Raw genomic sequence first — 17,872 nt, 5'->3', positions numbered from 1 at the left:
TGGTTGCTGATAGAACCCTGCTCCTTCTGCAGACAAAAACAATATTGTGAGTTTATATGCACAGCACTCCTGAATTACTGTGTAGGTGAATGTGTGCAAAATCAGGAAGGGGAAGAGGGGGAAGGGAGCTTGGAATAGGAGGAAAAGTGACAGGGTAACATCTACGATGAGGGGCATTCATACAAAGGTCAGTATAATATGAAATATAGCATGAATTTTCACAAAATGGCAGTAGAGCAGAAGCCAGGGGCATGTCTCAGGATTAGGCATGAACTGCACCTGATATTCACATTATGTTCATAGCCCTATCATGTTATAAACACCTAGAACAGAAATCTCAATATCTCTTTTTTTAAAAGCAAATGCACAATTGTATCATCACCTCCCTGACCTCAGTTCAATGCATATTGACAACTTGCTCTTGTTAGCACAAACAGGCCAGAGTCACTTCCTCCAAAGCATCAGCTTTGAGGGCTGTCCTGGGCTTAAGGGTGAGACTATGATCCAAGATTAAAGATGATTCCTGTTATATAGCAAAGGCAGAAGCAAAGGCCTCACACTAGCACTTCGAGTATTATATTTGTGCCTATATGCTACTACTTCAGACAGAAACTCAAAAGGACTGGGCTATAAAAGCTCATTGCATTACTAAACCCCATACTAATTGTTATACAATCCAAGAGAGTTCTACAAAACATTACAATGAGTGAATACTCAAAATTACTAGTTCATTTACATTATCAAGACCACAACTGTAGCTTTCTTTTTGTGAAGAAGATACCCAAGATCAGCGTGTATCTTGTCTAAATTGTATCAGGTGCACCACATTAGATATTTAAAATGCCCATCTCATGTAACTTATTCAATTGCATGCAACTTTTGCAATTTAAAAGCAGATTTGCTTTCACAAAGTCTGCATTACACAGATGCAGAAACGTAAAGTTTCTATTTTGGAGAGCAGCACAGTCCTTTTTAAAGAACACTCTCCTGCAGCTGTAACAACTAGATGTCATTTATCTCCACCACAGTTACCCAGAATATCATAGGCTTAATCGTCAGTGGAGTGTAGACAGGGTAAGCGCCTCTGGCTCCTGCAGAGATGCTGTTCTTGCTAGAGTGTTCCACTGATTTTACGTAATGAGTGCAACGCCAAATACATTAATGAAGCAAAGGAAACATGAATGTCAGAAATGATGAATACTTGAGCAGCCTCAGTGTCAAAGTACAACTACCAGTCAAATAAACATAATCAACTATGAAAGCCACAACCTAAGCAGTGTATTTAGGTCTAATCCAAACGTCAAGTGAAATTGTGCAGTGCATCTCTGACAGAGGAGAATTCTGCAATGACGGAGAAGCGCCTCTTATTCATATTGTTTTTCTTTAAAGAAAAAAAATGGTATAGCCTGCATGACACTTCCTATGCATTAAATATTCTTGCATATTTTTTTCTTCAGAAGCTTAATCTTTTGCAGTATCACATGAGCATGGAGTTGAATGATCAACTAATCTCTTGAGGAGCATTTAGCCAAACAGCTACTTCTGTGCTCCTCGCCCAGTCCTACTGCTGCATTAGCCAGTGCTAAACCAGTCTGATTTAATGTGTCATAAAAAAACCTCAGGTTTATCATTTGTCTCGCTCCCGACAAATCTGGAGGAGACAATCTGGAGAAAACAAAGAGCAGGAGCCCCAGGTACTGCCATGGAAATAGGGGAGGACTGCAGTGGCAGCAATAGCCTCTCTGAGAACCCACAGCCTCATGCTAACACATGGTTTGCTCTTAGCAGTACGTGTGAACTGAGCCACTGAACAGTTCTATTAAATTGATATAAATATATACCATAATAAAGAAAATGAGCAAATTCAAGGCAGGCTGGTTGCAATGAAAGATTACCATGCATACAACTAAGCCAAATTAAATATCAGCATTTTGAATACATAAATATATTTTTGTCACCTTAATTCACTTTAAAAAATACAATTTGAATTTACTTACCACACCAAGTTTTTCAGAAGCATTAGCTTTCCACAAACGAATGTTCATTTCGTCAGAGCCACACAAGATATATTTGTTGTCAGATGTCCATTTAACAGTAATGACATGCTGCATTCGCTTTGTATGATAGACTTCTCTAAAACAAACAAACAAAAACACCTATTAAATTGGAACATTTATACTGATGTTTTCTTTCATCATGCATTTTCCTTTCAACACTGGAAAGTGTTATTTTTTATTCATAAAAGGGACCAGTAAGTTTATTTTTAAGGTATACAACGTGTATTGCTGACAAATTAAACAATATGTAGCACCACCTAAATCCTCAGAAATTACTAACTGCATACAAAAGACTCAAAAATAATTATTTCTGGGGCCCTTACCCAACACCTCAAGGAAGATGTCTGTTACCAGAATACACAGATGAGATAAACAGTGGTCGTGTGAATCACCTCTGTGCTAATAATGACAACTTCTAGCCTGTTCTCATGACTCTGAGCACATGGAAGACCAAACTCATTTGGGGGGGGGGGGAGGGTTAACTATCAGCTAAGCTTCCATTAACTAGGTGTGCAGTTGGCAATACCAGGCGTTGAAGCTGTTATATAGATCAGCTTTTGACATTCAGTCAGAAACTCAGTCAACACCTGCTTGGTTGTAGTTCTGCTTAAGTGCAAAAAACCAACTGAAACATGTCATTGAAAGTCACATGACCAGTTTGGCTTGTGGCAGCAAAGATGAAACTCAGCAGAGACTATCTTGATGAAACCTAGATGATACTGTGAACATTTTTTCTCCAACAGGCATTCCAAGCTGGATGAATGTGTCTCTGCTAAGGTATCTGATTTGTATTTTTAAAATATATATCTGCTGGTGTTTTCTCTTTTGGTTTTAACTGGGGTTTTTTAATAGTTCTTTTCTTGTAACCTGCACATTGGCTTGAAACGTGTGTAAGACAATTCAATAATAATCATCTAATAATAATAATTAAAAAAACAACAACAAGCAGCAGCAACATTATTCCAAAGGGTCCCTCAATCCACAGGAATAGCTTTTTGTGGGAGAGAAAAAAGGAGCTGCAAAAGCAATGTTACGCAAAATGAGTTCCACTCTTCGATATAACGCCTTAAATTAGAGCAAGTACTCTGTTCTGATTTAAATTATACTTTAAAATATTTATAAAGGCGCAGAGTACCCATCTTGTAATTATTTAACAACTATGTACAATTTACAATTATTTTCATTTGGTTATATTATTTATTGTAACCTATATTTTTTCTTCATTCAAGTCTACTGTTTAAAAATAAATACATAAGACATAGAACAGCTATAGATGATAATTACTACTTACATGGAGACTTTGCTTATGTCCCCAGTAGTCTAATTTGTTTTCAATTAAGATCGGAATGCAACCAAAGCACATTCATAGCTTTATTTTATTATTCACTGCCACCACAGGGCTACTAAAAAACAATCTTGCCCTGAGATGAAGGGAGATGCAGTTTTGAAGTATGTCTTGGCCATTTTATTACATAGATTTATATCATATAGTGTTATATAATTTTAATTGGTGCTTATAGTTTCAACTATAAACAGTGGGCAACATCAAACAATATTCATCCTCTAGTTGCTAGAAATCTGCTTGTGTAACTGGACTTGTGCTTTCTTTTCTCCCCTTCCAGTCCCTGCATACCCCAAAAATCTGCCCAAGAGGAGTCTCCCAAAGCACCAGAGCAGATTTTGGGGGTGCACAGGGGGTTGTAGTGGATACCATCTTCTGCTATACTGAATCTCACCCAATATTTTCAGTGAGGTTTGCCTGAAAAGAAGTATGTGCATATGTGCATGCTTATAAATGAGTTCAGGAGTTCAGGAGGACCTCACAAGCAAGCCAGAGCCCCAGGAGTCTGGAGCTGTGCACATATAAAATATTAACTGTTTTTCATATATTATGTAGACAAAAGAGAGTAACTAAAGAGCAAGTCTCCCCTTTGCTCAAATTATTAGTTTTTTGAAGAATGGTCCAATCACTCCTTAACATATTAGATCACTAGCTTCATGACATATTTAACAGCAGTCATGCCATTCTGATAAAAGTACAGAAAAGGCCTTTATTGGTGCCCTCTACTCTCCTTATTGATCTCTGGAAGAAAATAATTCTATGCCATTTCAGATGCTTCTTTCAACTAATCCTTTCTTTTAAAAAAAATATTTTATTTGTGCCTTTTGCTTGTCACAGGTTTTGAAAAATCACTCTTCTGAGGACAAGAGCAATACAATAGCATATGGGTGAATAACTTGATTCTTTCATTTAATCACACAAACATCTGGTTCATTTGCCAAGGGCTTTTAATGAACTTAATAAACAGAATATCTCTTATTTCTTCTGTCTTCTCAAGTTTCACATTCAGGGCTTAATTAGGAACACAAAATATGCCATGGCTTATGAGCCCTTGGGACTATTAAAGAAGCCTCCTGGATTAGACAAATAAGTTCAGCAACGTGCCTTTGATAAGTAAAATATTACTTCTATGCAAAACTCATGTTTTTTAAAATGATATCATTAAAGAGGTTATGTGGATCCTGGAAGTATACATTATTTTCTGAGTTTGAATGACTTTACTGTGTCTCAACACAGTCTGTCAATATTGTATTTTAACTGTTTCCTTTAATTATGTATTTTTATATTTTGAACTCCTGAGAGGCAAAGCTCTATTCTGAAGGAAAACAGAGCTACTTTATATAAGTAGAAGAAGAGAAGAAGAGTTTGGATTTGATATCCCACTTTATCACTACCCAAAGGAGTCTCAAAGTGGCTAACATTCTCCTTTCCCTTCCTCCCCCACAACAAACACTCTGTGAGGTGAGTGGGGCTGAGAGACTTCAGAGGAGTGTGACTGGCCCAAGGTAACCCAGCAGCTGCATGTGGAGGAGCGGAGACACAAACCCGGTTCACCAGATTACCACTCGCAACCACTACACCACACTGGCTCTCAGTAGGGGTAGGGAAGTGGATCCTGCCAGTGGGTCAGATGTTGACCTCTCCCAGCCCCACAGGAGAATTTGACAGACTTGTTTCTTGAGCACCTCACCATTATACATGACGCAAGACTCTTGAAAGAGTGGATTTGCAAAAGCAAAAATCCCACTGAGTGAGCCCATCATTAGGCTAGTCTAAAGTAGGATTTAGAACTCAATCAATTTTAGTTTGTAAATTCAATATACATTCTAACGTATAGGAAGTACTGAAATACTGGACAATTCAACTGGAAATTCAACAGCTGTGAATTATTATTTTTTCAGTGCAAGCAACAAACAACGACTGGTAGGAGGATATATCCTTCCTCAATAAACACATTAAATAAGTTAATGAGAGCATTAAGAATGGTGGGAAAGGAGGAGGGGGTCCCAAGAGAAGCCTATTTGTAAAATCACTGACCTGCTATGACCTTTGTCTACTGGAAAAATGCGAATAGATTTATCAAAGCTGGCAGAAACAAATTCTTTCCCAGTAGGAGAGTAATCCACATCAAGGACTGCAGACACATGATCCATATGAACCACTACAGGCTTGTCAAGAAATCGCATATCAAAAGTATATAAGCTGCAAAAGAAAGAAAGTTAACACTTTACACTTAATTCCATTATGTTCAATTGCACAGGTAAAGCTTCATTTCCAGGGGCTGAATACTAGCATAATCAAATGTATTTTCAAAATTTTTGTACCCATGTCTGACTTTGTTAGAGCATTTTGTTTGTACAGTGGTACCACTGATTGCGAACAGGATCCGTTCCGGAGGCCCGTTCGCAACATGAAAAGAACGCAACCCACAGGGGCATGTCTGTGTACACGCGGGTTGCAATTTGCCGCTTTTGCGCATCTGCACATGCGCAAGTGGCGAAACCCAGAAGTAACCCTTCCCGGTACTTCAAGGTCGTGGCGGGACATAACCTGAAAGAACATAACATGAAGCGGACATAACATGAGGTATGACTGTATTATGAAGTGTCATAATAAAGGAATTTAAAAGCATTGGAGTAGTTTTTCTATTTTTCTATTTTTTCTTGTACACTCCTCTGAAAAAATACTGTATTTTTCGCTCTATAAGACGCACCAGACCACAAGACGCACCTAGTTTTTGGAGGAGGAAAACAAGAAAAAAAATATTCTGAATCTCAGAAGCCAGAACAGCAAGAGGGATCGCTGCGCAGTGAAAGCAGCAATCCCTCTTGCTGTTCTGGCTTCTGGAATAGTTGCGCAGCCTGCATTCGCTCCATAAGACGCACACACATTTCCCCTTACTTTTTAGGAGGGAAAAAGTGAGTCTTATAGAGCAAAAAATACAGTAAATTACAAAGCAAGCATGGCAGGTGCCCATTGGACCCCAGGAGTACATTTTACCCTTACAGGCCAATTCTGCTCTGAGTGAGCTTCAACTTGATACACATGCAATGATCTATTGAACCCCCTCCTTATCTATGAGCCCAGTATTTCATCCAGGCATTGTTTGTTTCTGCTTTGCTTTCTTTTCCATTGTCCTCCTCCGAGGTTTCCTGAAGGAATTGCCAAATTGATTAACATATATTGGACATCTTGAAGGTCCTCACAGATGGAAAAACCAACAAGTAAAAACAATTTAAATAAGTAGCTCTTTGGATTCCAGATAAAAGTTAAAATCCAACAGCCTCCTTGTAACTTCTATAAAAATCATATCCTTACACGAAGCAGAAGTCAAAACTTAAAATTACAAATGTTCTGAATAACTACAGAAGTCTAAATGGAGAGCAAGTAAGGCAACAATAATTCTTACTTGAAGTCCTCATTTGCAGCAGTGAAAATGAAAGCTTCCATGGGATTCCAGCAAAGCGTATTTGTTCTCATATCCAAAATAACCTGAGGAAATTTAAATATTTTTCAAACATTTTTCAAACATTTATTAGATAATCACTAGAAATTATACAGATGTATTAACAACTGGTCCAAGTTCCACAAGTTCCCAACATGTCTGTGCAAGGTGTAGAATATGCTGGTGTCAGCATCAAGAATTTCCCAAAAACAAAACATATGTAAAGAAACTGGCAAGTAAAAAAACAAAACAAAAAAACTACTCAGGATGCAGCCCAAAAACTGCAGATTCAAAATAAGGTATTCATGGCAGCAGCAACCCTCTGAAAAGAAGGCTGGACAAGATGACAAGGTATCATCAAGTATATTTGTCCAATGGATTCTTGTTCACAGAAGCCAGGACTACTAAAAAAAATACAGGTCCCATGATCTCAAACTCACTTACAGCTATTAGAAGAACCATAATGCACAATAATTTTTTCTCATATGATGACAATTCCTTTACTGAGGTAATAGTTCACCAATGAAATATACCTGTAGTTCACCAATGAAAACTACAGGCTTGGACACTCCTCTTTTACTTGAGGTAGACTTCTATGGAGGGTAGATATTGTGAAATTATGTTAATTGGTTTAAATGCAGACCCTGAAACATACTGGTAGTAATTTGCTTTGCTGATCAGAAACTCTGTATCAAGGCTTGAAAAAAATCCAGATGGCAATGAAAAGAGACTGCCCTGATCCTCTGCTGAAGGGATAAAACTGACAACTTACTCTAGCCAGACCCCTACTTGGCAGAAGGCTGATTAGTTGAAAAGTCTTTAGCAGTCCATATGCTGTACAGTCCCACTCTAAAAGGCAATAGTAGCGACAGCTGGGAGATATTGTAAGCCAAAGAAGGAAGTTTGTTATCCTCAGTCAGTGAATACCTTTCACCTTTACTGAACCTTGAAGAGGCTTCGAATATCTCCTTTTCGGTGGGGAAACTATTTGCATAGCATGATCTTGTACCATTTATTTACCAAATAACTGAACAAACCACACCATGAACTGAAGCACACAAACAAAATTTCAGTTGTGTTGTATGATCTATTCTAATCCACAGACAATGTTGTGTATTGAAATGTTCCATTTCCACAGCAATGACATTTCGGGAAAAGGGAGCCTAAGTGTTTTACACAGGTTAAAAAAAAGTCAGACTCCAGCTTGCTGACTCACAACCTAAGAGAAACAGAAATTAGTATAAGGAAGTGTGACGCATCAGGGTATGGAGAGGTGCCCATGATACAGTCCTTTTCCAAATCCACACTATTTTAATGTGTGTACACACCCACCCACCCCACCTGATTATAAAAACCTCAAAGTGGTGTATTAAAAGGTAAAATAAAATCAAAAAACATTAACAGCATAAAAAACTTTTTTTAATACAGAAGCTATGATACTAAACAGATTATAATGACTAAGCTTCTGGGTAAGGTAAAGGGACCCTGTCTGGTTGCGGCGCTCATCTCGCTTTATTGGCCAAGGGAGCCGGCGTACAGCTTCCGGGTCATGTGGCCAGCATGACTAACAAGGGAGCCGGCGTACAGCTTCCGGGTCATGTGGCCAGCATGACTAAGCCGCCTCTGGCAAACCAGAGCAACGCACAGAAACGCCGTTTACCTTCCCACCGGAGCGGTACGTATTAATCTACTTGCACTTTGACGTGCTTTCGAACTGCTAGGTTGGCAGGAGCAGGGACCAAGCAACGGGAGCTCACCCCGTCACGGGGATTTGAACTGCCGACCTTCTGATCGGCATGCGCCACCCGCGTCCCTAAGCTTCTGGGTAGGATTGTCTAAACAAGAATGTATTTAGCAGGCGTCGAAAAGAGTGCAGTGAAGGTGCCTGCTTTATCTCAACAGGCAAAGAGTCCAAGGGTAGGTATTGTGTTCAAAGCATTCTTCATACCTACACTATCTCCCTACAGGAGTCTAAAGCAGGGGTGGGGAACTGGATACAGCCCAACAGGTGTTCCTCTACCCCGCCCCCCCTGCACAGGCCACTTTTGATAGGTGTGGGCTCACCCATCCATCACATGACATCACCATGGCATCAGTTGAAAGTAGACCAGCTTGAACTCAGGCCAGCTTACTATGAAAGATCTCTTTAGTTGATCCTCTGCTTTCAACAGGGATAAGATGCAGTCAGAGCTTCCCAATAGGCAGCTCTGGAGCGCAGCCAAACACTGTAGGGGTTGCCGTCAGTACAAATCAGTTGATTAGCAATGACTGCAAGCCCCGCTTTCTGCAGGGATTGGTTGTGCGTGGGAGCTCCCCAGTGGAACCAATCCCAGTGTCAAATATAAAATGCACCACATTATTATTATTATTTGCACTATCATTAAATTATTAATCACCTTTTAAACCACCTCAAGGCAATTTACATAAAATTTAAAACACTTAAAAACACAAAAACAACAAATACTTTTAAAACAAGACTAAATCCCTAGCAAGTGGAGACTTGTGGTAAAGACCCATTTATCCAGCTAGAAAAGTCCTGTTTATCCAAAGGAAATCCCTGCTTGCCAAGAAAAATTAGGGAGCACATTTCAAGGCTGCCAACTGTTCCTTTGTAGTCAAATATTTATCTGCCTTATTTGCACCTTATTTGGGTGTGATGTGGGGGGAAACAGCCTTGTGGGCAAAGGCTTCTCAATGCTGGCCTAAAGTGATCTCAGAAAAGCTACGCTTTCTATCTGCTACATGACAAAGAATTCTATGCTAAAAGAATCTTGCACCCAACCGAGAACTATGAAAATTATGGAGCTCCTTAGCAGTGGAACTTAAAAGATAATTTCCCTTCCAAAATGAAAAGGCGTGTGCAGGGAATGCATACACGGACACTTCAGTCAAAGGATCTTAAAGATTATGCATTACCTTCTTCAATGCCGTTGATTGTCTCATGTCATATAGCACAATATTCCTGTCTGAAGCACAGCTTCCCAAAAGGTACATCTGAAAAATCAGTTGCATATCAAGTAATGTAAATATCGTCAAGCAAAAAACAAAGCAAAAAATCTTAAATTGTTAAGTGCTAACTGAAAAAGGTATAATATATACAGGACATGTTTAAACCAGCAGCACTATCTTTTAAACAGTGTAATTTTCAGCAGCAGTACATAAGCTATCTTATTTAATCTACTGTTGCTAAAAAAGAAGATAATGTGGAGGGGATAAAGCTCAAGACATTTCCCAGATCTCATGCTTTTAAACTGATTTTAAAACCTAGGAGAATCTAAAAGTAGTCTGAGTGGGTGGAAGAAATGACAGGGGAACTCTTAAAACTGCTCAGTGTATGCAATGAGTGCAATCCTTGGATATGTATAGTTAACAGATGCTCTTTTTAGGGTTAATGACCCCATCTTACTTTACAATTGGGAAATCTAATACTTTTATAGTTTTAAACATCTCTACCTTTTCACCCAAGACTGTGTTCTGCTCCCTTTGCAACTGCCTTTTCTGTGAACATCTACCCCCACCTCCTCACTGTCCATCAAGCCATTTCTCCCCTTCCAAAATCCCTCCTCAAAATCAACTTGCAACAAGCACAGACAAGAAGGTCTGACGCCGCCTGTGATTTCTGCGGTCTTTTCACCCTCCTCACTCATTAGCTTCCTTCACCTTTATCTACCCAAGTTATCCTCCAACTCCTCTGAAAGGATATACAACTGCATTTTATACAGCAATGCTGACTATGTTGCTGGTACTAAAACATTTAGTGACAGTCCTTACAGTGGAATATATATAAATAAGTTGTTACCTCAATTGGATTGAATTTGACACTGCTTATGCTATCGACTCCCCACGTCAAAGAGCATAAAGGACTGGTTCTCTGTTCATCCCAGATATCAACTTGATGACCACAAGTAGCAAAAACAGGATCCTTCCAATGGTGATCAATTCCAGTGTACACAGTCTTTAAAATGCAAATATAAAAAAAAGAGTACCAACAATGAATTGCTGGTTTTATACTCGGAGGGTTTTGTGCTTAGTGTCAATGCCAGGAACCGCAAGAGACATCTAAAACAGTCAGAGTAAGGGAGTCCTGCTTCAGCAACCATTGCTGAACAGGATTTATTTCTTCTGAAACCTCCTGTGACCCAGAAATTCAGCAGCGGAGTAGCAGCTGGAACATCTGAAGTCAGGGTGGAGGCTTGTAAACACCCTTGCCTCATCACCCTCTTGCACCTAGTGCCAGAAGGTACAAGAGACAGCCGCAATCTCGGTAAGGAAACCCAATCTCATGAGGGACCCTTAAGGTCTTAATTGTCTCTTTTATTTATTCAGACATTTTGCTAGTCATTTCCAGTAACTTTGGTTAGGAAGAACAGTACAGTATAGCTATTATTTTTTTAATTACAGTTAACCATGGGTACAGCTCTACAAGTACTTCAAAGGTTGCAACCATTTCCCCGCCGATTTGTGTGCACAAGCTTTTTTTATCACATTTTCAAATACAATCCCACAAGAGGCAACAGGATAGCAAGTCACTATACCTGAGTGGACCTATTTTTTAAAAGCTAAATGGTAGCTTAATCCACTACAGTATCCAGAATTTTTTATTACGGAAATATCACACCTATTTGCTGAACTTTAAGGAAATGGGGTTAATTATCACTAGCATGAATATATGCAGCTGAATTCTACAACTTACTGCACCAGGACACAAATACACAAGAGGTATGGCAGGAAATTACAATCTGATTCTTCCTGCAGCCTTTTCAGCAGTCGTTTCATGCCTGATCTAATTCTCACCCTTAGTATTCTTCCAAATGCTGGGTTTTAAAACCATCTTCCTGCTGAATTTTTAGTGGCTGATGGCACATTTATGGTGTTTTATGCCATTTATGTAATTTACGATAAATATTTTAATGATTTTGGTTATGATATATTATTATGCTTCTTTTCTCTTTTTTTTGTAAATCAACCCATGACCATTTTTGTTGAAGGCCAGTATAAAAATCTAATAAATAAACTAAATCATACAGAGGCTTTGTACCAGCATTGCAAGGGCACTCAGCTTATGGGAATATTGTCCGATAACGGCATTCAGTGACACCTACATCATCTTTGACACTACAGATCCAAGGTCAATAGTTTTCTGCTCATATTCAAGTAAAACAATACCTTCATCTGAATCTTTAAACACAGAAGGAAAGGGAGAGCAAAACAAGACAATGAATAAAGTAATACCTTTCCAAGAATCGTATTTAGCGGTTCTTCTGCTTCCCCATAAGCTGGTGACTCCATTTTCCAGTGCTTCACGGTTTTATCATCACCAACCTAATGATTTTGGAGAAAACATTGTATTCATAGTAAGAGAGTTACAATTCAGTCCTTCTGATGTTTATGTGAAAGTAACAAGTGTGCATAGTCAATCTTAAATTTACTTCCTGGAGGAAGAACTGTGAGGGGAGAGACTCCATCAGGCAAGGCCTTCTTCCACCTGCCTTGCCCCACCCTCCAGTCTCTGCTTCTCAATTTGTATTGTATTTTATGCACTGTGACTTGCTATTGTTTTATTGATTATAGTTTAGAAATTATTATAATTGTTAAGAGTGAATTTCTGTTTAATTTTTATATGGTGATATTTAATATTATTCTATACTATTCTAATGGATTGTTGAATATTACTTTATTTGATATAGGTTGCTTATTTTCAAGTTATGTTTTCTTGTCACATTATTGTCTTGGATTAGATTGTTATAAGGTGTACATTCTTCGTTTCTTCAACCTGCAAACCACCTTGGGTATTGTAAAATAGAAAGAAGGTATACAAATTAAAAGTGATGATGATGATGATGATGATGATAAATGTGGTGCCAGATTGCATTTCTTCCAGATTGAATGACAAATTTCTCACATATAGATATAGATACAAACACACACACACACACGTCATTTACAACTTCCCCTTCCCTGGTTCCTTTAATTTTCCCACTCCACCTATTCTTGTATATCCATTTAGCTCCCTTATTTATTTATTATTCCTTTGTTATGTGTTATATTGTTGAATTTACCTTAATCCTACTAACGTTTGCACATGTTTACAGTTGTATCCAAATACGCCACAAAAATTTTCCATTCCTCTTTATATACTTGATTTTCTTGTTCTCTTATTTTACTTGCCTAGCTGTCAACGTTTCCCTTTTTTAAAGGGAAATTCCCTTATTCTGAATAGGATTCCTCGCAAGAAAAGGGAAAAGTTGACAGCTATGTTTACTTGTTAGACCCGCTAACTCTGCATATTTCATCATTTTTAACTGCCAGTTCTCCTTATTTGGGACCTCACTCACTGATTGTGAGTGACAAATCTATTGTCCTTCCAGCTGCATGCCTAAACATTTTTAAAGTTCTATGGAAAAGGGCTATGAAAGCAACTGTATTTCTGTGAATAACATAGTGAACACTGCAAATTGGTAAAAATAAATGATGAATGAAGAGTTATTAGCTCTAACAGTGTTGCAAATATTCCCGCACATCTATCCCAAGATAGATCTATCCAATGCAAGTACTCCATGGGACTTACTTTTGTCTAAATACAAGTTGGATTAGGCTGCACAACAGGTATTAAAAAATACCCATAAAAATATTTTAAGTCTCACAATAGTCATCAACAGATAGGTGTTTGTACTAAAGAGGGATTGTATTTAACTATGCTGAAGTGCACTGCAAGGACTCCATTACTTTATTAAACTGTTTGCTAGAGGCAAAAGAATTACTTGTACTGAGTGACTGGACTTACAACAGTGACAGAGGATATTTAAATAAGAGGATATGTAAATCTATAGCTTTTTCAAACAGAGAACACATTTGTTTGAACATTGTGCCTGCTCTTCAAACTCAAAGAAAGCAGCAGATTTCTGAAATAGCAGGAGTAGTTTGGAAGATTGGCTTACCCCTGAGCTTGCTTTATGCTCCAAGAAAGTAGAATTAGTATGGAAGAGTAAAACCTAAAGAGGTGGGAAACCTCCTTCTGTCTGCAGGATCACATTCCCTCACGCTCAACTTTTTGGGTACAGTCAGAGGCAAAAATGGGCATAATAACTCTCACCTTTGTACAAGAGGTTGCATTCCACCCACACAAAAGTCAAGAGGTTTCTACAAAAACACCTCTACCTCCAGACAAGCAAAAGCATTATTGCAGTTCAAGGAGATTTCAGCCAGGCAAAAGCACGTAAGGAGAGTGGGGAGAGACCCAAGGACCAGTGAAAGAGGGGCTGGGAGGCTGCATTTGACCCACTCCCCCAAGCCTGAGATTCCCTGCCCCTGAACTAGATAAAAAATAAGCTGCTGCAGTAGTAGGCGAGAGTCATAAAATAAAAGTATTTGATTCTATTATTTAGAAAACAGAATGCAGAATGGGGGAAAGTAACAAAGAAAAAGAAGTATACCAAGCATTTGAATCTTTCTCCATAATTCCCACTATTATACTTACAGTGAAGAAAGATGTACCACAGAAACGGGTACACATTCCTCTCACAAAGCCCTCATGTGCCTGCAATGTACGGGTGCATTCACGCTTCATCAAGTTCCAAATTCTAACCTATTGGAAACAAACAGCAGCATGTTGTTATTGAACAATTCAGCATTAATACTGTTTTTTGGAACAATATTACAAAATGGTGCGATGCCCTTTTGAAATCTAGAAATTAGGACAGTGAGATTACAACTTATGTGAAGTTTGTATTTCTGAGGGTTGTACGTAAAGGTGAAATCATACAAAGTCAGAATGAGCCCCAGAACTGCCCCAGCCACCCGACATCTCAGATGGCCCAGTAAACCCTTTACGGAAATAGCTTTTAAGCCCTCCACCTTGCTTGCTGGACTCTGGGACAGTCACATGAGGACTCTGGAGATCTTGACTCCATGAGATCTTGGATGATTCCATATGATCTTGCGAGAGCATCCAGAGCCCAGTAAGCATGGGTTTCCAGCCCCCTTTCTTCTTATTTGTTGGCAAATTGCATTAAGCTCAGACTGAATAAGTAAAATCGGTGATCCTACTATAACATTATTTCAATATTTCAGTCAGCAAAATATAGGAAGCTGCTCAATTGTGGATAGAAACCAGAAATTACTGACATGTATAAATTAAGATAATACAAGAGAACCAGGGAAGGGAGTGGGGGGAAGTCGAGGGATCTAAGTAATCCTAAAATATGAATTTATTATGGTGTGAAAATGTTTTATTTTTTCCTATTTTTTATTATCTTCTTTTTTGGTTTATTTTATCTTTTTATACTTTAATGTTTAATTGTGAAAATTAATAAAAAATATCATTTTAAAAAATTGTGGCTAGAAACCAGACAAATAAAACAGAGCATTTTGCCAGAGGAGCTTTAAATGACTTGCATTAAACTGGTAGCTTTTAATTGGTGGTTCAGTTTTTAAGACTTAATGTTATAATTTAGCTTTTGAACAGGTCCCAATGGAGGTCAGTGGGGTTTACTTCCTAGTACCTGTATACAGGATTGCAGGACTAGGCACCTTCCATGGCTATATCCACAGGCAACACCAACTGAAACCAACCCAGTTACTGTTATCCAATCCCTGATGCTATGATTGGATTATTACTTCCTGAAGTCACAGTCTTCCTTCCTACTCTTCTCCCCAAATACCTTGTCTCAAGAGGGAAGGAGAACATACACTAGGAAACGAGCAACAGTTGAAGTGGGGAAGTTTTTAATGTCTAATGCTGTATTGTTTTTAATATTCAGTTGGAAGCCACCCAGAGTGGCTGGGGAAACCCAGCCAGATGGGCGGGATATAAATAAGAAATAATAATAATAATAATTATTATTATTATCCTTAATCCAATATACTGTAGCTTGTTTCCATTAAATAGGCCTTTTCTCAGGGCATAGCACAGTCTTGCTCACAGTTATAGGTACACACATAACTGAAATGCAAGGTTCTATTTCTTGCAGAATTAAATAACCACAGTAAAAACATGATCTGACACTTTATGGTTGTTGTTTTTATCCAATTATACATACCTCTCCATCACATGCTCCAGACAAAACTGTAGACAAGCTGTTTGGATGCTTAGCCATGCAGTTAACACCATCCCTGTGGCCATCTAATGATGCAACAAAAGGCTTTGCAAAAACACGGTCTAATTTTGTTGCATTTAGTGCTCGAGTATATTCCCGTGGAACCTCAAAGGGATGTAATGCAGGATCATAATTCCGTGGAACTATAAACCAAATAATCATATGAACATACAAAACAACAGAGAAGATTACTGTCATAAAGCTTCCTTTTGCCTTTTATGTAGCTAGTTAATAAGACACTACTATGCTGGAAAACAAAAATGTTCTCATACTTTGGATCAGTCTTACTAGCTTTGAGTAAATTAAGAATCCTGTTTAAATGAACATACATTGTTCATAAACAGCCCTCAATTTTTCTTTTTTTTAATGTGTTTCTATCAATCATTACATACACAATCCATTTAATGTAGCAAATTGAGATTTCAATAAACTGGTGATCAGGCAAACAACCACACTGCTCAGAGAATGTAGAACATGTTCATGAATTATATCCAATGTTTCAGCAAATTTCTTCTTTCTTTTTGTTAGTTAAATTTCTAAATCACCATTCCTCCTAATACAACCTAGAGTAATATACAATAACATATAAAACATAAAACATGTATCATATATAAAACATAATAACCAACATACAAAATATCCAGAAACCTCAGAACCATTATGACACACCAAAAAATCGTCTGCAGCTCTTAAGTATTAAAACAAAGTAACTTCAATTCAGGAAAACCAGACAAAAATGTATTTAACTGACATCTATTTATGTAAAGCAAGGAGGGGGGCAACAGATCTTCAAGCTGAGGGCTTTCCAAAGTCAGCGTGCCACTAGAGAAGGCCCTTCGGAGGTCCATGAAAAGGGTGTCCACCCCCCCCCGACACCCCAGCAATGATCTTAAGGATCAAATTGACTGGTACTGAAAGAGGCACTCCTGGCCTGAACTATGACTAGAGCCCTGAACTATGTAGGCCTCATAGGCCATTACCAGGATGTTGTTGAGCCTGGTAGTACATAAGCAGTCAAGTGCACTGCTTTTAGGATTGGTGTTTCATGTTTACATCTAGCTGTCCTGGTTAATTATCAGGCTGCAGCATCACTAGTCGCAGTTCTAAGTCTTGGAGGGTAGCCCCACACAGAACGCATTGCAATAATCCAAGTGCTCTGAGCAATGAGATTAGAATTGACCATAATGTCACACAAGCCCCAGATTGTGCCAGCAACCTGGGCAGATGACACCTGCCTTATCACTGCAAACGAGATGCAACCCAAGTCACAGGAAGGGAAGGGAGAGGAAAGACGCCTGTGCTCAGTGCTCCATAGGTTTTCTTCACCAAATTTTACTTCACACGTATAAAAGAATTCCCTCCCTCATTTCGGTCGTGGTTTTTGGATAATGGGCACAGTGCAAAGCTGTGTACGAATCATACTTTAAAAGTACAGAACTCCCCCTTCCCCCACCCCAAGAAAAAGAAAAAAAGAAAAGAATAGGAACCGCAGTTTGTCCCTCACAGAGCTACAAGTCCCAACACCCTGGACAAGCTACAGTTCCCATGACTCTCTGGAAGATGCCATGTGCAGAACAACTCTCAACCCGATCCCCCTTCCAGCAGAGATCTCTCTCAGCCTGAAGAGGCGAACAGTGCAAAAAAGAGAAAAGGAAACCTCAGCCTGACTCGGGAGTCGCCTTCAGGTGTTGGAAGCCGCTCCGGCATCGCAAAGAGAGCCAAACTTGGCTTCCTAAGAAGCGACGCTCAACACAAACCCGGCCGCCCTTTCGCATAATTCCCCTTCTCACCCCGATGAAGGTCCTGCTTGGTTTCCCGCACGTAATCATCCGGATTCCGGCTCAACACCTTCACCTTCATCGTCTGCGACTGAGGGCGTCGGGATGGCGATGGCGGAAGAAACGGTCCTCTCCGCTACCCTCCGGCAGCCCAC

At 39.0% G+C, this 17,872-nt stretch overlaps 1 protein-coding gene and 1 long non-coding RNA gene across 2 annotated transcripts in view; one reads left to right on the top strand and one right to left on the bottom strand.

Moving 5' to 3' along the window:
• Window positions 1-4,377, top strand: part of LOC308593132 — an 18,748-nt gene extending 14,371 nt beyond the window's left edge. The window contains exons 2-3 of the long non-coding RNA XR_014010765.1: window positions 2,801-2,834; window positions 4,237-4,377. This is a non-coding gene — a long non-coding RNA (uncharacterized lncRNA). The remainder of the gene's footprint in view (window positions 1-2,800; window positions 2,835-4,236) is intronic.
• DCAF13 (DDB1 and CUL4 associated factor 13) overlaps window positions 1-17,872 on the bottom strand; it is a 23,853-nt gene extending 5,981 nt beyond the window's left edge. Inside the window, exons 1-9 of the mRNA XM_081204858.1 lie at window positions 17,730-17,872; window positions 15,883-16,082; window positions 14,322-14,429; window positions 12,077-12,166; window positions 10,644-10,799; window positions 9,761-9,838; window positions 6,809-6,891; window positions 5,437-5,601; window positions 1,998-2,133 (exon numbers count right to left, since the gene is read on the bottom strand). Of these exons, the coding sequence (XP_081060984.1) occupies window positions 1,998-2,133; window positions 5,437-5,601; window positions 6,809-6,891; window positions 9,761-9,838; window positions 10,644-10,799; window positions 12,077-12,166; window positions 14,322-14,429; window positions 15,883-16,082; window positions 17,730-17,799 (1,086 nt within the window). The 5' untranslated portion in view covers window positions 17,800-17,872. The remainder of the gene's footprint in view (window positions 1-1,997; window positions 2,134-5,436; window positions 5,602-6,808; window positions 6,892-9,760; window positions 9,839-10,643; window positions 10,800-12,076; window positions 12,167-14,321; window positions 14,430-15,882; window positions 16,083-17,729) is intronic.

Source organism: Podarcis bocagei (genome assembly GCF_964188305.1).
Source record: "Podarcis bocagei genome assembly, chromosome: 8".
Taxonomy (NCBI): domain Eukaryota; kingdom Metazoa; phylum Chordata; class Lepidosauria; order Squamata; family Lacertidae; genus Podarcis; species Podarcis bocagei.
This window is presented reverse-complemented; position numbering and strand designations above follow the sequence as displayed.